The sequence below is a fragment of the Myiozetetes cayanensis genome, unplaced genomic scaffold, assembly GCF_022539395.1.
Source record: "Myiozetetes cayanensis isolate MyiCay16 unplaced genomic scaffold, myiCay2020 scf14, whole genome shotgun sequence".
In the NCBI taxonomy this organism is placed as follows: Eukaryota; Metazoa; Chordata; class Aves; order Passeriformes; family Tyrannidae; genus Myiozetetes; species Myiozetetes cayanensis.
The window spans coordinates 18661460-18682134 of NW_026087048.1; the positions used below are offsets into that span (position 1 = coordinate 18661460).

General features: G+C 45.0%; 1 protein-coding gene across 14 annotated transcripts in view; it reads right to left on the bottom strand.

Annotated features, from left to right (window-relative positions):
• Positions 1 to 20675, bottom strand: part of MEGF11 (multiple EGF like domains 11) — a 252033-nt gene that overhangs the window by 170819 nt on the left and 60539 nt on the right. For 13 of the 14 annotated variants that reach the window (XM_050309804.1, XM_050309792.1, XM_050309791.1 and 10 more), the window contains 4 exons: positions 19401 to 19513; positions 15263 to 15386; positions 13334 to 13435; positions 11754 to 11854 (listed from right to left, as the gene is read on the bottom strand). In XM_050309804.1, coding sequence (XP_050165761.1) covers positions 11754 to 11854; positions 13334 to 13435; positions 15263 to 15386; positions 19401 to 19513 — 440 coding nt within the window. Of the gene's footprint in view, positions 1 to 11753; positions 11855 to 13333; positions 13436 to 15262; positions 15387 to 19400; positions 19514 to 20675 lie in introns of those variants that run through there. The other variant, XM_050309805.1, reaches the window with a different exon arrangement.

Consider the following 20675-nt stretch of genomic DNA (forward strand, 5'->3'; position numbering starts at 1 on the left):
ACCTGCCCTACCAAAGCACCTGTGAGGGCAGGTGGTACCAAAGCACACTCAGAGATTGCTGAGGGAATGGCTGATCTCCACTCCAGGGGTCTTTGCCCAGAGCCTGAGCTCCCCTGGGAGCTGCAGGAATTGAGCTGCCAGGGGGGAAGGACAGAGTGAGGAACTGGCTACAGGTGGTAAACGGGAAGCAAACATTTCCACCTCAGGAAGACTGGAGGGACGAGCAGTGCCCTGCAGGTGAGGAAGGTGAGAACAGAGTGACAGATGGACAGGGGGGAGCTGTGGCAGGACTGAGTGAAGCTCCTCAGCTGGGGGATGGCATTTCCAGCCCAGAATTTCTCTGGTACATCCCTATGCTTTGCTTGGTGGCACAGCCACCTCTGCTTTCCTACTGCGACTGCAGCACTCCAAGAGACCAGCAATTTACAGGTTCCCACACTGGCTGAGCAGCTGTTTGATTTGAGCAATGATAGAGGGAGCACACAGGATAATGCCAAAGAAAATCAGAAAAAAACCCCCACATTTATCACTTGAAACATTTGTATCTGTAAATCATCTCAAAATCACAGCACTTGCTTATTTTCCTACAGGTTCCACGCTCAGGGCATTGAGTGAATTCCTTTGTGCACAAATTCCATCATATTGCTGTTCCTGGGAAATATTTATTTCTGCACTGGTAGTCCTGCTACACATCCGTGGTGCTCTGATTACTGACTTGCCCTGAATCGTGGGTCTCATGCCAAGAAAATTCTATTTTCTGACAGTAAATGACACAGCTCCACTGCTGATTGATTTTCATAGGTACAGAGTATGTGCTGTGTGATAGAGCGAGGATGGGGGCATCCAAAATGTTGTTTCTAAAAGATCAAAAGTAGACAGATGAAGCCATCTGGGCTGCAGGACACTTCTGGTTATCTTTGCTGAGCAATGCAACACTTAATAAAACTAAATTACACCGATTCTCCCAGAAAACTTTTTAGTCCTGCAGCAAATTGAATAAACTATTGATGTCTCAAACAAAATCTTTCTTCATTCCTATTCCAAAATTCATCCAGTCAATCTGACAACAATCCTTTCTTTGTTTCTCACCAAAACAGGATGAATATGGACAACTTTCTAAAGGCAGAGCTGTCCTTGAGGCCAGGCAGGGGCCCCAGAGGGCCAGCACATCTCAGATTTCGTTTCAAATGGAGATGCAAGTGAAGGTCACCCCCACGGAACCAAGGACAGGCTCTGTTTGAAGAGCAGGCTCCTGTCTGAGCTGCACTGACGTTGCTGGGGATGGGATGTTTTAAATGCAGGCTCCCTTCTCTCCCATTTCAAAAGGAACCACGGGCATGTGTTGCAGCTTTCTGAGAAGAACTGCAAAAGAGACAACACAGGAGGCAATTTTTTTGTGTAATTACGGGGCTGATTCTCATCTCCAGCCACTCATTCAAACTTTCTGTCACCAACTCCAGATTGCACAAGTTCAGCTGATTTAGGATCAAGCCCAATTCCTTGATTTCTAACATCCTACTGATGAGATGTGGTAAAAGATCCTTTCCAGCTCCTGGGATTCACACTGTGGCCTGCAGATGAAAGAGGGGAGTGGAAATAAGAACTTCTCCTGAAGATGGCTACTCTTTATTACAGGGGAAATGGGACACAGCATCTGCAGTGCTTGCTCAAAAGATCATCTGGGATTATTTCAATAATGCTTTTAAAAAGGAATTCTACTTAAATTGGATGTTTCCTAAAAGGTGACACCTGGCAATGCAGGTGTGGGATATCAAATCCCGAGGTCTACACTGAACATCAGGTTTAATTTCTTTACAAGCCTCCTTATAACATGTTTCATATCCAGATTTTTGCTTTTAATCAGAAAAAAATCTCCTTCTTTGACTGAATTTACGTACTTAAGAGTGTAAGCTGTTTCAAGTGAGGCCATTTTCTAGTGGTTTTGCACATGGATTTCTGGGCATTACAGTGAGAAAAGTAAATCATAGTATTCAGAAAGGAAAAAAAATCTTGATAAAAGGCAGGAAAGCTTTGGGATTAAACAGATTGAAAATACCTCTTGACTTACTGCATCAGAGAAAGCGAGGTTTCCAAAAGTGAAACCTATGTTAGAAATACTGAGCTTAAGATAAATTATTCAAAAATGTTTTGTGATCAAATCTGCAATGGACTGAAGCTGCATGAAAAATTTCCCTGGGGAGCCTTAAAAACCCTTTATTAAAATGGAAACTATGTGCAAGAATACCCAAATCTGAAGTGGAAAGCTATAATCCTGTAAGAGAGAGAAAAAAAGGAATGTTTCTGGATAAACAGTTGCAAGCACATCATGTTCTGAAGGAAGGATCCATGGCTGGTTAGGAGAGCTGTGACCCTGAGAAGCCTTTCTGAGGTCTCATTAATCCCCTTGCACTGGGAAGTGTTAACAGATGCTCTTCCAGCCAACATCACCTTCTGTCACTGAGAACAATCAGGGAACCACAAAGGAGCACTGATTTACCCACTGGCTCTGCTGCAGACACAACATTTCCATGGGGGGCACTCTGGGAATCTTGAGGTCACTCCTACACCCATCTCACCCCCTCACGCTCTCTCTGTCCCCTGCCCTGTGAAGATTTCCTGCAGATTCCCTTCCCTGTCTCCACTGAAGGGACTCCTGCAGATGGCTCAGGAAGGGGCTTTGCCATGGAAAGCTCCAGGAGTTCAGACATGAGAGCACCACTCAGACTGCCAGAGGGCAGGGAGAGATGGGAGATTGGGAAGGAATTCCTGGCTGGGAGGGTGGGCAGGCCCTGGCACAGCTTGCCCAGAGCAGCTGTGGCTGCTCCATCCCTGGAAGTGTCCAAGGCCAGGTTGGATGAACCTGGAGCAGCCTGGGATAGGGGAAGGTGGGATGAGATGGGATGGGCTTTAAGGTCCCTTCCATCCCAAACCTTTGGGATTCTGTGAGCTCAATCTGCAGATCACTTATTCCAGTTGGGGTGTAAACAGTCCTTAGAAATGGACTCTCCCCCAGTTCTCAGATGGAAACTGCAGCATCCACCCCTTGGATATCCAGACTCCTGCTGCAAAGGTTGGGTTCAACAGGAAGAAGCTGCTCCTTTTCTGAAGTCCCACAGTGATCTCCTGCACAATTTGACATCTTAATATTTTTACCCTTTGCTCTAAATGATTTATGCTTCAGAGTTGTAAGTACTTGATGTTTTAACATGTGATTGCTTACTATGAATTTTCCGTTCTTCTTTCCTAACAGGTACTGTCTGTTTGCATTAAGCCACAGAGTAACTGGCTGACTTTTATAGGCTCTCACATCTTCATCAGAGATGGATGCAGCTGCACAAGCAATTGGAAATCCATGGAATAATTTATCTTTACCCTACCACGAGACACGGAATACATGCCACACAAAACCAAGTTAATTTGGAACAAAGGTAATGACAACCTCTTTAAATTCCCAGCCAGTAAAGCCACTCCCAGGTACTGCCCAGCACCTGAGAGAGCAGCATCACTAAACACAACTGGTTAAATGGAATCATGGCATTCCCTGGATCACTGGAGTCCAACTCCTGGCCCTGCACAGGATCACACCATGTGCCTGGAATGGTACTCCATCCATCAGGCTCACGTGGCATTCCCAGTGTGAATTCCATCGGTATTGTTAAAGAGAGGGAGTGCTAAAAGGATGGGATAATTGCAGACAAGCGTTCCAAAAGTTCGCAGAAAAGAAATGTACATTATGCACAGGAAGATGCTGAAAGCACTGAACACTTTGGGCCAAATTCCATCTGCCAAATGCTTCCAGCCACTCTCATCCCTGCGCTGGAGGAGCTGGGGAGCAGCTGAGCTGGAAGTAAGTGCACCCAGGTAGCCAAGTGCCTCCTCCTGCCTGCACAGGTTGACGGATTTTGGGCATCCAGGGCTGTGCTATAAATGGCTGTGAGAGCTGAGGGGGCAGAGCGAGGCCCACAAAGCCCCAGCCAGCCCTGCCAGCTCCTGCCAGCACCGGCTCAGCCTTTCCAAGGCTCAGAACCGAGGGAAAAACATTTGCAAAGAGCGGCTCGCTCCAGCTTCCCAAGGGCTCCCCTGCCACCACTGAAACTAAGAGGTGGAAAGACAAAAAAAAAAACCCATCAGGAGGTTTCCTGAGGATCATATTGATGAGTGTTTTATTAACTGCAGCATGGCTGGATGTCCTGGGCTGCCTGGGCTGGAGTTCCTGTTCCTGGTGTTGCAGCTCCTGCTGGGCAGTGTGTGCACAGCACCGAGCCTTTCTCTGGTCCTCGTGTTCATTCACACTTTTTTCATCTTGATACACCAGTTTTCCTTCATTTACACTCCTTCCCTCCTCTCCCATCCCATCAGGCAAAGGGAACAGGAGTGTGGGTCTGGGAGGGAGCAGGCACTGGGGTTAACCTGTGCTGTGCCATTGCTCTGCTGCAGGCACTCCAGACGTTCTGGGGGTGATGCTGATTCATCTTTATTCACATTTCCAACCTGTAAGATGCCTAGAAATGAGGGAGGGGGTGACTGGAGCTTACACCTGACACAGGTTGCAGCAGCTCCTTTTTTCCAGTCCAGAAGGAACCTGCCTTAGAATGGAACCAGACACTCAGAGTGAACGTGGGAACTGCTGAGGGGAACACAAGCCAGAGCAATACAGATAAAAGCAGAAAAAGGTGCTGCCTCAGATTCTCTGTGTACATCAGAAGCTCTTTCTAAAGGCCATCTCAGTTTAAGTAACTTCTTTTCCTCTCTCCAGCTCTGCCTCATTGTCTCCTGGGCTATAAAACTTCTTTAGAGCAGAAGAGAAATAAATCTATCAGTGGGAGAAGGATGTAAAGGAGTGGTTAAGAAAGCAATTTGGGGGTTGGAACAAGCTGATCTTTAAGGTCCTTTCCAACCCAAACCATTCTGTGAGTCTGACTTCAATTTTAAACAGGTTTCATTTCACACATCTGCCTTCTTTCTGCCCCTATTGATTCAATAAGTTAACCCAGCTCACCACATGCCTGGACTGCTCATGGACTCAAACTCTTCTGGAGGGAAAGATCTCGTGGAGTTTTGTGTTTTCATAACTGTACAAATGGCAGGTGGCCTGCACCAATGTCCTCAAAAACAGCCTTCTGTGGGATGGGCAGGGCCTTGTTTTCCCAGGTCAGTGGATCCAGCAGATGGGAAGGACTGAGCCCCAAAGCCATCCTGGGATAGCAGCAGTGCCCTCCAGGTCACAGGAGATCCACGTGAGCCACACTGAGGTGCATCCCAGCAGCAGGAGGATTTGCAAGGGCACTGGGACACCGAAGGAGATGTGGCAGTGAGGATGGAGCGACTGAAGATGCCCAGCCAAACCTGCTGGATGTGACTCCCAGCAGCTGGGCCCGGCCTGGCTTTGCCAAAAGTGGGCAAATTAATGGACTGAACCCTGCATGGCTCCCTTTGACTTCAGCAATCAATGACATCTATGGTTCTTGTGCCTTTTTGCTGATCCTGCTGACTCTTCCAGCCATCCAGGCCATTAGCAGGGACACTGGGAGTACTCTGGATCCAGGGCCTCCTTCCCTGTCCACATTCCCCGTGTGCTTTTACACTGATCCAACTGACACTGCCCAAAGCAGCCAGAACAGCTTTTTTCTGCTCCACTAGCAACAGTCTAAATCTCTTTTCCAACTATAATGCCTGCATAATTTTTCCTCTGATATTTATGAAGCCCCCTGAGACATTAAATAGCTTCAGCATCCCCTCCTTTTCGACTCTGTGCTGTTTTCAATCCTTTCTACAAACACTTTGTTTCTCCTCCTTCTCCTTCACTGCTTCCAGAAGTCCTTCCTTATTTCATTCCTGCTCCTCACCAGCATCTTTCCAAATCCATCAGCACCCAGACACTGCAAATGTGAAATGATGGATGGGAGATGAGAACTTGCTGTTTCACCTCCCCATCAAAGGGGTCTCTCCAGTAGCTTTAGGCTGAATATTCACCCCGTGGCTTCACCTGTGCCCCAGAATGAACTGAGGGTCCCCCTCTCCCTGCCCACACACACCTGCCTCCCAAAATGCTCAGCATGAGCAAGCAGAAGCCTGTTCCTGCTCAGTTTCCCATCAGATGGGAACATGGGATCCAAATAACCCTCCCTGTGTTCTTCACTGGGGAAAGACGTGTGGAGTCATCTCCAGGACAGGGAAAAGCAGACATTTCAAAGCTGCCATTTCAATTCTGTAATTAATAACTACAGGCAGAATGGCCTTCCACACCATTTTGCTGCTCTCATACATCCCAAATCAGACAGAGAAAAAGGATGTCCCCTGATAGGAAGGATCTGTGTCCTGCCCTAGCATTTCCCTTCATTTAAGTTGCATTATTGATGTACAGAACGCTGTACTTGAATAATGGAACAGTGAGGCTCTCCCACAAAGCACCAGCACCAGCTTTAATGTGTGTCTGTAAAGATAAGAAAAATGCATTTCCTAAGTCCAGCAGTTTTCAAACAACGTATTTCCAAGTTGCAGGAATGCTCAGCACGAGGAATTCAGAACTGAGGCCACAAGTGGAGGGGGACAATGTTTCCTCTAAAATGTTAATGAGCTGCTGCCTTATAAAGTGAAAATAATCAACAAATCTGACACGTGGACAAACATTATGAATATTCAGGAAGCTGCAGCCGCTGAGCCAACGTTTTCTGAGAGTGCCCAAGTTGTGCACTGATCACAGGAGCCGTTCTTTTCCCTGCCATCAGCCGTGCACGGGGCTGGTGCCGGTGTGTGCTGCAACATATGCATCCAATGGCAGGAGCTGTAACTCATCCAGATGGCAGGAAGCTCTGGAATTGTTACTCCTATGGTACAGATGTTTAACAATCCAGCCATATGGCTCCAATAAGGCAGCCTTGTCAAAGATTACAAGAACTCCACAGACACACAGCCCTGTAAATGGCAGTGCAGTCCTGAGGTAGGGATGCTCATATGGCTGCACTATAAAAGGATCCATCACACTGGGAAGTTGGCATGGCTATTGGACTTACAGAATTTAGGAAACATTATTTAAAACCCTGAAAACAATCCGCTCCCAAATTTGCATAATTCCCTCAAGTCAGCTACTGAAAGCACATTCCTCATTTGCTTTTGAAATTCATTAAAGGTGAGCTTAAAAAAATGGGTAAATGAATATATACAAGCATAATAAACATATATAAACATAATAGTGTTCCCAGCCCCTGGCCTGAGCGAAACACCTCTGTGGGTGACACACAGATCCAACCAGTGGGACCAACAATTCCTCTGCAGAAGGATTTGTCAAAGTCAAGGGGCCCTGCTGGTGCTCGTGGCACTTGTGACGTGGAGAGCTGAGCGTTGAGAAACAATCTGAGATCAATAATATCTTGCCCAAGAAAGGAAAGAACCATGAAATGGTCAATCCATAACTCTACTGGATTCTGGCAGGTTTGAATGACAGCTCAATGGCAGCAAATCAGATTGTTAAATCACTAATCCTGTCATTATTACCTCCTGTCACATTGCATAGACTTAGACATTAGAAAAAGAGTGTAAGGTAGGAGAGTGGAAAAAAACCACTTAAAAAGCTCAAAGAGCCCAAGTCTGTGTTTGGTGGCTGGGTTTGGCTGCCCCAGGTCAGCTGTCAGAAGCTGCTGTTTGCAGCCCCAGCTGATGCTCAGGTCTCTGACCCTTTGTTACCCACAAGAAACATCCCTTCTGCACAAATCTGTTGTGCAAGAGTAAGATGAAAATGGACAGGCTGAACAAAGCCTTGGTCTCTCAGACAAAGATGCCTCCATTTAGCACACGGGGCATCTTTCCACCTGACATACTCTTAAAGGCAACTATTCAATTACCAGCTCCTCTCAGGTTAAAAAGCATGGAAAAGCCATGTAATATTCTTTTTTTTTTTGAGCAGCACGGTATTCAGAGATGCTTTATCTACCACAGATACTAATCTAGGCAATACAATTTTAAAACATCTTTACAATAAAACCTTGAAGGGCACTTGAACCCTGTAGTTGTTCAAAAAAAGATTTTCTGCAGTTTATGCATTTGCTCTGCCAGAAGCTTACCTTAGCATACAAAGTACAGTAAATCATCACTGCTCTGATTTACTGCCCACACTGGGCTGTTTGTTTTCGGGGACAGCTCAGGGAAAAGCTCTGTCAAGTGGAAGAACACTCAGAGAAGGGGAATCGTTTTTGCAGAGCTCCCACAATGGCAACAACCTTTTCTCAGAGATGGGCGGAGGGGGAGGAAAATGCAGATGTGCATTTGCAGCATTTTTCAGTTGGGGTTTTCTCTCCATGCCATTGCAACTCAAAAAATATTCCAAGCCCTTTGGAGGCACAATTTCACACCCCAAGACTGCTGAGCCTAAGTGCTGATGGGCTGGCCATGTGGACTTTGGGCCTGGATTCCACATCTGATGGGGCAGCAGAACACACAGATCTCAGGAAGGCAAAGAAGACAGCAGAGAAGTGGCAGAGAAAGAAGCTCTGGGTCTACTTGGTTATTTAGAACTGAGCAGAGATTTTATTAGACCTAATCCATTTAGTAAGTCCCAACAGGAGGGCAAAGATAAAGCCATATATCTGACATCCCTTTAAAAATGAGTAAATGAGAAGGGAAAAGATCAAAACAGTAGCTGAAAGCCTTCACTCCTGCTTTAAAACCCAAGAAACAGTCATTAATAGAGATTTAAACTCAGCCTCCTCTCGTCTAAACATGTCACTGTTAATTACAAAGCTATTTAACTTTTGCAAGAAATAAAGACCGCTATTAATGAAAGAAGAACCAATTAGCCTTTAATCTACACACTGTTTTTTAATCAAACTTTCTTTTGATCATCAGGCTCACTGCAGGATGTTTCCCTCCTCCCCACGTTGTAGTGGCTTCCATGGTTGCTAATGGAATGGATTTGAAAGGGTTGGCTGGTGGGGAGAACCTTCTCTGCAGGGCTGGAGCTTCCCTGCCCTCCCTTCCTGCCAGGGACAGCTCAGGGAAGTGGAATTCTGTGTCCTGACCTCTCTGGGAGCAGCTGCAATTAAAGGAGCAGCACTGGCTGTGTCTGGAGGGATGTGGGACAGGAGAGCAGGACTATCTTGTCAGGGAACAGCAGAAAACACCAGAGCAGAGAAAAGAACTGGGACAGGGAAGGAGAAAGGCAAAAGCAGGGAGGTGCCTCCAGGAATGAAAATGGGATTCAGTGCAGACTGCAAAGAATGATGAATGAGGGAATTTGCTTGTTGGCACAGGAAGGTATTGTGGCAAAACAAAGCAAAACAAATGGGATCAGGGCTCCACGTGTTCCAAACAAATGGGGTGACACAGAAAGGATCCCATCAGCTAAACACTGCTGTGCCTCCAAACTGGTGCTTGGGGGGTCAGAGAGTTTCAAGGAGGTTTTCTGTTTGTTTTGGGTTGGTTTTTTTGGGTTGGTTTGTTTGTTTGGGTTTTTCGTTTGGTTTTTTTGCTGTGTGGTATCAAAACAATGAGAGCAATTCTCTGGGATCCATCATGATGGAGAACTTCTCCCCTGCCATCATTTCTCCCTCAGCTGCACTTGCTGCTCCCATCTCCAGGGAGGAGAGAGCGCAGATGTCCCTGGGGCAGGAACTGTGCAGTGCTGACCATGCAGATAATGAAACACAAGGACCTGAGTGCTGCACATGTAAACAGCAGAGAAAATGTCACTGTTATCTGCACTGTGTCAAACGTGAAGCTCCTGCTCTGACCAGATACCTGCTGCCTGCTCTGCATTAGCAAAACTTTGCTGTCTGCTGCTCCTTCTCCACCATAGAAAGACAAAATTTACCTGGCAGCAGCAGAACACTGAGTATTAACACCAACAATAAAAAAAACCACCACACTTTAAAACAAATGTTAATGCCCTCAAATAATCAGAATCCTCAAGTAATAAATCTCTGTAGAGATTTATTGTTGCAAGCAGTATGGCAATTAAAAAATAAAAAAAATAAAAATCAATAGATTGCAGAGAGAAAAGTCATAATAAATATGCTCTGTGCCAGACAGGATTCTGAGTCACGGAATTCTAGACTGTTATTAATAAAAGTGCGTGGAACAACTGCTGAAATGGTATTGACACCTGAGAATTCAGAGGTGAGTACACAACACAGGGAGGGTTTCACCAAAGACAATGGGTTACTATAAATGTTTTTCAGGACTTGAGTAACAGCACTTTGCACTTCAAAAGAGCAGATTATTACTCTTTCTGTAAAATAATTCCAGTGCCTTATCTCAAAGGGCTGGTGATTTTTCACAGTCCAAAGCCCCTTTAATGTAACTGTTGGGCATAAAGGTCATTTAAAATGAGATCAGGGTCCATTCATGTTTCTGAGCTGCTCATATATTACAATGCAAGTCCAACACAGGAACTCAGATAAAAACATCAACAGAACTAGAAGGAAGCAGCTGCAAAACACAATGTCAAGATACTTAAACTGAGCTGGATAGTTGTACCATTTTCATATTTAAATTATTCCACGGCATTCTAAATCTCCCAATAAAAATTGGATTCTGAGGCTGATCAAAACCCCCTCGTGTTTTTCTTGTGTCCTAATCCCACGACACAAGATCTGGACAAGAGATCCCAGCTCTACTCTCCTTTGGAGCAAAGTGTGGCACGTGCAGAACACTCAGGATTCTGCAGTACTGAAAACATGTGGCATTAATGGGCAGGGCATTTTTAATTAACAGGCTAATTGCTGAAAGATCCATTTTGATTTTTGTCCCCCTCAAAAAGTTACCTTATTGACAGGAACCATGGAAAACCAATGAGATTTTAACTGCTCTTACCTGAGTAGGAAGTTTCAAAGGTAAGAGGCACAAACTTTCCACTGCTGCTTAAGCTGTGCCACAGTTTATTCCTAAGTGTTCTCAGTTCCCCTAATTTAACATTAGTGGATGCTTGCATTAATTACTCCCCACAGTAAGCTCAGATTCAGGAAAGCACCGAGGAACTTCATTAACTCCCTCCCCGGTGATTTCAGCAAAATTTACTCAGGCACTTGAAATGCACATACCTGAGCTGACCTGAAATGTTCGGTATCTGCAATTCTGACTGAAATCAGGGGGACCTGGAGGTTCTGAAAACCAGCCCTTAACAGAATCACACAATCAGCTGGGCTAGAAAAGACCTCTGAGATCATCGAGTCCATTCTATGACCCAACCCCACCTTGGCACCCAGCCCATGGCACTGATGCCACAGCCAGTCTTGTCTTGGTGACTCCACCCCCTCCCTGGGCAGCCCTGTTCCAATGTTTGATCACTCTTTCTGTGAAGAATTCCTTCCTGATGTCCAACCTAAACCTGCCCTGGTGCAGCTCAAGGCTGTGCCCTTGTGTCCTATTGCTGATTGCCTGGGAGAAGAGACCAACCCTCACATGGCTACATCCTCGTGTCAGGGAGTTGTGGAGAGGGATGAGGTCTCCCCTGAGCCTCCTCTTCTCCAGGTTGAGCCCCCCCAGCTCCCTCAGCTGCTCCTCACAGCACTTGTGCTCCAGTCCCTTCTCTGGACCTGCTCCAGCCCCTCCATGTCCTTCCCAAAGTGAGGGCTCAGAATCGGACACAGCACTCGAGGCGTGGCCTCCCCAGCGCTGAGCGCAGGGACACAACCCCTGCCCTGCTCCTGCTGCCACATCTTCCTGAGCCAGGCCAGGATGGCAGCAGGACACCTTTCAGCTGCCTGCAGCCCCTCCCCAGCTCCCTCCAGCTGCCCCCTGCAGCAGGGGGGTGTACATACGGATGCAGTAGTCTCCACTCTCGTAGTATCCCGGGCAGCACTGGGATCTCCGCCGGTACATCGTCCTCAGCCCCCTCCGATAGGCTGTTTTATAACTGATCCTAAATCACAGGACACAAAGCCATTTGACACCATTGAAAATCAATGCCTCCCCTTGCAATTATATCGGTGTTAAATTATGGTAAGGAGAGCGTTCAATAATTATTTTTTAACGCACGAAGGCTTTTGATATTAAAAGCCCCGATAAAAAAAGGAATCGATGCTTGTTTGGAAACTTGAAATATCACTTGTGTTATGAACACAGTGCTTGTGACAGTCAATCACTGCAGCTCTTCCTGGGGCTGCTGCTTCCTTAAAACACCTTCCCAGTCCTACTGCAAGGGCAAGGAGCTTCTTCAAGAATGAATGATTTGTTTGAGCCCATCAGCAAGGTCAGCCATCACCCATGGAACGAGCGGGATCTCCTGCAGAGACCACCGTGGCAGCTGCTGCAGCAAAATCACCACACTGGGAACTGCTCTCAGGACACAACCTGGCAAGTTAACCCCAAGTGGTTTGGTCCTGCTTGCCAATCCTTCCACAAGGAACTTATGCCTTGTAAAGCAACACTGTAGTCCCAGTTTTTCCCCACCACGAGGCTGCAGGCCCCACAAACTCAAAGGTGTTCAGCATTCTGCGGCTCCTCCACACCGATTCACAGCATTAGCAGTGACATCACATTACAAAAGTTATATTTAACTGCATATTTTACAGCAAACATTTCAAAACAGCTCTGCTCGTGTTAGTTTATGGAAATTACCTAAATTGAACAAAACCCATTGTCCCCCCGTGTTAGATAAACGGATGGAATTCACGCTGCTGCATTCCAATCTGTGAATATCCCAGGAAGCTCTGCAGCCTGGCTCAGCTTTAAACACTGGAACACAGAAGCTACAACCCCACAGTCAGTGGGAAGGTGCTGAACAGTCCATTTGCAACTGAATGCATGAAAGTTAAGAGACCAACTGGCTTCTAAAACTCCCTTCTAAAAAATCCCACATCAGTGGATGTTTACTAGGATACTTGGGAATCAGAATGGGTATAACAGCCATAACCCTGCAGCCTTCAATCAGTGCTAGAAATGGGTCCATCCTCATTTCATCTGATTTTCAGAGCAGATTTGGGTGCAGTTATTTCAGATATGGATCCGTTTTTAATTAGCACTAATTCTCAAGTGCCTGATCCTTCACGATTCAGGAGGTGCAGGGAGTTCCTACCACAAACCTGGGCATGCACTGACCACTTGGAAAGGAGAGTTGCTCATGTTTGGTCGGGTGATAAACCCTTCCAATCACATGGCAAGGAGAAATAATCCTGGGTGGCCCCAGGAGGGACCGACTACCACTGATCTCACCCAAATTTCATGCAATAATCTCTCTGCTTCATCAGTGCCCTGGAATTCCAAACACCCTGCACTAAAACCATCTTCCTATACCTATGTCAGAGTAGCACAAACATTTGGGTAGATAAGAGGGATGTGAGGAGATAAAAAGGGGCAAAATGACACTCCAGTGTCTGGATTTCTGCAGGTGAGCTCTTACCTGTGCCTGGTGCACTTGAACCAGTTGAGGATGTCTGTGCATCGTGTGTAGTAGATCTGATCAAAGGGGTGAGCATAAGATTCCTGCACTGTCACAGCATAGCTGGCAAAGGACACAGAAAGAAAGGTTCAGTTCCCTGCACAGGCTGCTCATCAAGCTCCAGCAGGAAAAATAATTACAGCAGATATCTTAGAAACTTTGGTCACTATCAAAGAGCAGGAAAGGGCTTCCTTCAAATACAGCTCTTCCTGAAAAGTCTGGAAGTGGGAACTGTTATCAAATTGAGCATTGAAACAAGTTTCTTTCCCCTTTTGGAAAAGAAATAAATGTTACTAAAATTCGTGGAAGTTTCAAAGGTGAAAAGTGCATTTGGTTAATTTATTAGTGCAAATTTGGAACGAGAGGAAAGCACTGTGTTTTCACAATGTCTCAGCTGCCTTCCTGCCTGGGACTTCATTTTTTTCTTGTGTTCCCCACAGCAATAAGGGCTCCCATTCCCTCAGCACTCTGCCAGCAGGATGGGATGCTCCCACTTCATTCTGTGATGAAGCAGCACCATTACTTCAAATATTGGAATTAGATCCTCTGGGTCACTCATTATATGGATTGTCTTAATCCTCCAGGTGGTTTCCTTCTCCTCTGCTGATGAGGTTAAACCCTGTGAGACCCAAAATATTTGCTTGGAGGGTCTGATTGGCTTGAAATGGCAGATTGGGCTGTTCCTGCCCTGCCTGTCGTGTCCCTTCTAGACAAGCCAACCCCAGAGGTTCCTTTGCCCTCTATCACAGTTTTGACAACAATGCTTTTACTTCTTTAATACCAAAAAGTAAAATATTTACATTGCCCTTTATTAATGTAAACCACTCCCAAATCTTCATTATTATTTCACAATCCCGTTTATTATCCAGCAACAGCCCTAACAATCTTTTCCCCTTTGATTTATTAACACCTAACTAACAAAGTCATCTTGGTCAGTGCAGCCAATCAATTTTGGTATTTAATTTTTGTTTCTCCTTGATTGGGTCCCGAGGTTGCTGGCTTTCTTCAGACAAAATCAATATTTTATCCCTGTGCTCTGAATGCACTTCACCTCCCCACACAGGCTACAAAGCAACAAATCCTGCCCAGCCTCTGCTTCACACCTGCATTAACTACAAACAGTTAATTCTCTAATTAAGGCCTCAAACCCCAGTGTCATTACAATATGGTTCTATTTTTGCTCTTGTTAAGGGGTTTGTTTGGCTGAAGTGCCCAGCAGTTCAGATTTGAGCAGAATTACCAGGAGTGGAAACTGAGCAAGTTAAAGTGAGCAGGGCAGGACCTGTGAGCTCTGCAGGAACCTGAACCCCCTCCCAGCTCAGGGCTCTCTGTGCCCACAGAACTGTCCTGCTCTGAGCCACTTTTAGGACACTGGAACAATGGAGAGAACAAGAATTGCCTGTAAGGGCCTTTAATGCTCAGGGATTTCATGAGCTTTTTGATGCTGACACGAGTTTGGAAGGCAGGGCTACCAAGTTCAGGTCACCCAGAAACAGCCCAAATGCTGCAGCAGGAAGGGCTTCAAACTCAGCCCAAATCTCTAAGTCTGGCTCAACAAGAACCAGCCAGAAGCAAGGCAGAACAAGGTCAGCATTCCTGTAGGTCTCTCCATAGTAAATGCAAACAATTCTGTGACTCCTCCAGCTCGAACCACTGAGGAGCTTCCCAAAGGACACAACACAGGGATACATCTTCTACAGCTGCAGCCTTTGGGATGCTCCAAAACCTCCAAGGCACTCCAAAGTGCAATTCCTGTAAGGCAAATCCACGTTCTTTCCCGAGACAAGGGGGTATTTAGCAAAGGGTGGCTCTCAGGTTGCCTCTGAAATGTCAAAATCTGAAATGGCCAGCAAAAAAAAAAAATTAAAATATTGGCAGGTTACATCTTACCTTTCCCAATGACTACAAACGTTTGGATCGTCTGGATTTAGGGACAGAGTAGTTTTGAGCAGGAAAGTCAGGATAAGCCCTTTTAGAACCCACTGGAACAGGGTGTGTGCCACCATTGTTGTATCTAGATTAAAAAAAAAAAGAAAGTACAGCCATTAAAGCCAATTTTGAAGAAAACATCCTCCTCAGCCTTTCCCTCCTTCCTTTTGTGCCAATCCAAATCCTGGGGAGTTATTCACAAACTGAAACACTCGGAAGAGCGATCAACTAAAAAATATATAATTTTTAAAAAGTTCAAATCCATTCCAAAAGGAATTTATACATTTCATACACCTCATAAACCCAATGAATTTGATGATTAAGCTACCCAAGATATTGACAGCCCCAATGATTCCTCCACAGAACATTCCTGATCCTGATTGTTTTTATGACTGGCTGTCTGTGCTGACAAATAAATCACTATTAAAACAATCCATTCTTCCATCGAGCTATAGGCAAGGGGAAGAACACCCAAGTGCCCCCTTTGATTTATTTAAATGGGGTTTACAGGTGTCAATAGAACAGGCTTGTTGCAGGATGGAAGGGAAGTCAATGCCCTTTTCAGGTCTTAGATTGGGGAATCACTTAAAATTACAGAGGTCAATGCATTGGGGCCCATTATGCAGAGCACTGAACAGGACATAAAAATATTTGCATTGAAGCTGAAAAGTCACTGTATCAAACTCATCAGGTGTGGTCTCTTCATCATCTCACTGTTCATCTGCTAAATGTACCGGCTTACACCTGCTTGGGGCTTTGAAACCAAGGTTGTGGTGTTTGCCCATAAGTCTCCAGTGACATCAGTCAAAAATACAAAATCCATGGGAAAGACAGAGCTGCTTTTAAATGTAACAGCATCAGAGGTGTTAATCTGTAAAACATCCAGTCAGGGAAAAGTATTTTTAAATCTCCACTTCAGGCATTTAACGTGGACACATCATTCACCATTCAAATCTGAAGTCCTAGAAATTATTCCTGGCAAGGAGATTGCCCTAAAAATAGCCTGAATGTTCACATGATCATCAAAAAAAAACCCCACATGGCTCATTGCCTCGTGGTCCAGAGCAGCACAGGGATGTTAAGAGGTTTGCTCTGCAGGGCACTGATATCCAGCCCGGCATAAAGAGGCCATCACAAAGCAGAATGAAGAGCCAGGAAAGCTGCTCTGAAATCACCTCCTGACTCAAAGCCTTCTGAGCCACTTCAAGGACACCCCTTGTGAATTTGGAGTCAGAATCCCAGGGGGAGCAAAAGTTCATCCTTCAAATTATTCCTCGAGCTCTGCTAAACCCAGAGATGGCTCTTAAGCCATGTAAGTCCTATTAATGTTAATTAACATGATTTAATGTTAATGCTTCTCCTGAAGTGGATTTAAGTCCAGCAGTGACCATTCTTTACCTGAGGGCTGTTCCCAAACCCCCTGGAACAATGCAGAAGCTCCCTCTGGAAATCCAGAGGGCTGACCAGGCGAGGGGGTGTTTATGGAAAAGCCATTCCCTCCCTTTGTCCTGGGAACTGCTCCTCCATGGAGAAGGAGTGTCCTGAAGGGTTGATCTGCAAGAGCCCACTGGACACAAGTCCACCAAAGGCAATGTTCCAACACCCAGAGCTTGCTGGAGAGCAGAGCTGGATTTTTGAGGCTCCTCAGGGTGAGAGACAACCCTTTAACACAAATATCTTCCAGAGATGCCTTCAGCTATTCCACTGCCACCATCTGAGTCATGCCAAAGTCCAGGGGACAGGTTTAACTGAGCACTGTGTTATAAGTTTTAATTTACCCCCTTTCTTCCTTCTCCACACCTTTGGTACAGCCAGGGCTGAGCCAATGGGGGACAGGAAAGTTCACCTCAAGGCAACCCTGCTCAAGCAAAAGCAAATCTTCAGAGAGGGGGGTTAAATCAAAGCTCAGTTCTGGGCTCAGCTTCACTTCCTGAGAGCCTCAGCAGCCTGGGGTGGTGCTGAATTAATTACAGGAGGAAAGACAACCTGACTTGAAACAGGTAATTTATCGCCCGCTCTTCGCATTCCATCAGCTATCAGCAACGGGAAGGTAAATAAGAATTAATTCCAAGTAGAAATCAAACTTCTCCCCCACTCCAATTTCTTCTCCTTCAGTAGCAATTGAAGGTAGTGCCCTTGAGTCCAGGAGAAAGCAAACTTTCCAGAAGGATTTGCTTATAATCCACTGGATGCTAAGAAAGATGCTCTTAAGACCATCCATTCCTGCTGAAAATTACTGGGGTTTTATATTCAATTTTATATAACCTTTATATTAAAGCAGTCCCTAAAAAAATAAAAATAAATGAGAATAGAGTCCTGCTGCCTCACTCACTCTGAAGAGAATGGAACCTCTCACATTTCACTAAAGCAGCCACATATTTGAATTCTGTACTTCTCAGAGACCTCAATTTGTTCTTAAGAAAATGATGTGTCAGTTTAGTTTTTAAATCAAACAAACACCACAGAATTATTTATAAGCCTTAATAGCACCTGGCATATTTTTTTTGCAATGTATCTGAAACAGGTTCCAAATTGTTTTCTAAACTTTTAATGCTAATGCCATTTTGTTATCTGTTTCTAAGGGAGATGCTTTGTGCCAATAATTTCCTAAATTTGTAAGTCAGATCACAGATCAGAACCATCCAACTCCCCAAATCCAGCAGGACCTCATTCATCTCAAGTGTCTCTTTTTGTACCTCCAGTGAAATATTTCACTTTGATCACTGTTAATAGAAAAGCCCTCTCACCAAAATGGAATGGTTGCTATTACAAGAGTCAGAATAAAACTCTAAAAATAGGAGCACATTTATTAAAAACCAACATCAAAAAAAAGAGCCCAGTAATGACACCTAAAACTCGGTTTGCAGCTTTCCTTTCTCACCACAGCACACACTGAATTGCTGCTCTGGGTCATGTTCTCCAAGCAGCAGCACCAACCAGCCTTCCAGGGGGACAATGCCTGGAGTTCCATCAAGATACAGCCAAATTAAATCAACTTTTCCAGTGCCTGCCCCTCTCCCAGCACAGGCAACCAAAATAAGTGGCACGAAGGTCCTCTGTGCAATCCCCACGGGGACTCTGACTTTGTGTCTCTCCAGGGTTAATTTTCCTTTTCAGGAGTGAAAGGAGTCAATTTAGGTGCAGCTTAGCAAGGAAGGGAGTCTTTCAATCCAAAATACAACCTGGTGTTCTTTCACAAGTGTCTCACTCTCTGTTAATTAGCACTCATCAGGTATCTGCTGCTCATTAAAGCCATTTCCTCATACCTGGCTCCTTTCTGAATAAATGTCACTATTTCACTTACAATACTGACACAGGTCACTGGTTCTATCACAAAAAAAAAAAAAGCCTCACATCTTAACTATAGGAAATCTAGTAGATGGCAAATCATTAATTTATTTGTCTGTGGAGTCACTTTTACAAACACTTTTGCTGAGGAAACTGTGCAGGGGTTTGCAGAGAGACCAGGAGATGCAGATGATCCTTTAAATCAGACAACCATGTGGCCCCATGTGCAAAGAAAATAAGACCCCAAAGAATCCTTGCTGGGTGAAATAAATAACCTATAAAGCTTTTTCTGGGTGTTGAGGACCTGGTTTTGGTCACATTTTTGAGTACTTTATGTGGCTGAGGGGAAAAAGAAAAAAGGCAAACCAAAACCACAGGTTGAATTTCTCCTCTGCTTCCCTGGCTGACAGGCTGGAAAATGTAACTAAAAATGACCATTAGAGACTTTCCTGTTCAGGGCCAGAAGTGGTGAAACATTTCATTTTGACATCTCTGTCATAAAATATTTCAGAAGGTGACTTTGACAGGAAACTCAAACTGAGTTTCCAGCCCATGACAGAGTTCCCAATTGAAAGCTTTTCTCTCAATTTGGGGTGAAGTGAGCTCTAAGCCAGGCAGAAAACCCTCATTTAGTGTGCAGCTGCAAACAGGGACAGCATTCCCAGCAGTGGCTTTCACCAGCAGGCCATATCCTCAAATCCCTGGGTGCTTTTGAAGATGTCCAAATGCCTGGGCAGTCAATTAACCCTGCCTGAGTTTTGCCCACCACTATCCAAGTGCATTCAGCAAGGAGTCATGGTAAAAGTCTTACCTCCAAGTGCTAAGAATTCCCAGTGGATCCTGTTTTTACAGCCTCCCAGCACATGGAGACACCCAGCACGTGCCCAGGGGAGCAGGGGAAAGCTCTCTGGATGCTGCAGGGCCCTGGGAATCAGGAGAACAGAGCACACCGGTCAGAGGGAGCGGGAACAAACCGAGGCAGAATGGAGATAAATCATTGCAAATAATCAGATATCCCAATGTCATTGTGCCAAATCACACCCAACAGCACTATCCTGCTTCCAGGTAAAGTGACCAGTGATAGAAACACATCCAATTTACACCTCCAGAAATTGGTTCTCTATCATTTCCCACAACGATTTGTTTACTTTGTAAGGACTTTTCCCTGTGTAACATCCCAACAGGAAAGTTTCATTTCTTTCAGGAAGTTTGATGAAAGACCTTACAAAAGCCTTCTGGAAATGTAACAGCATCTTCTTGATGCTTCATAGGTACTTCAAAGGGCTTTAACAACTTAGGAAGTCTTAACAAACCCACACTGATTCTTCATAAACGTGTTATATTTATCGAGATAAATAATTTTCTGTTCTTAATTACAGTGTCTACCAAATGTGCACCAAAATTAGAAAGGGTGCAAGTATTTGGGTGTGAGCAATGGAGGAAAATACAAGAGAACAGTTACACCAGGAAACAAAAAGTTGGATTTCACTGGAGAAGCATTAAAGTGACGGAGGGTTTGCTGATTCCAGGATTTTAATCTCTAAGTAGTAGCAAGCTTCCAACAAGCTGCCCTCGGTGCCATTCCTCCTTCTCATCCCATCTGAAATTTTCATGATAGTTTAGGCAAGGGATCATTTAAACACACACTTCATTTGGCTCCACATCAGGTTTTGCTCGAAACAAGCTGTTAGGAAAGCTAAATGAGGCCACGAGTTTCAAAACTGAGCGGGGGTTTTTTGGATGCCTCCATTTATGATTAATAACTTGAGATACCATGAAAGGGCTGCATAAAAAGCAGAGCTCGGGATACCTGCTAAGGACAGCTTGTTTTAATCTGGGCAGTCAAGAACAGATCCATTCGACCTCACCAGTCACCTCTAAAAGTTGTTGTCGTGACCAACAGAAATATTGCCAATGACAGGCTGTGGTTTTGTTTGTTTTTTAATGAAAATTTAAAGCTGTTTTAAACAGATAAACACTTCCAGGAAGGCTCAGGTACAGAATACAAAAGGGCTGACAGTGTGATTCTTATCATCTGAGCACAGAGAAATCCAAGTGCTGGAAGAAGGAGCAGAAACACCAGACT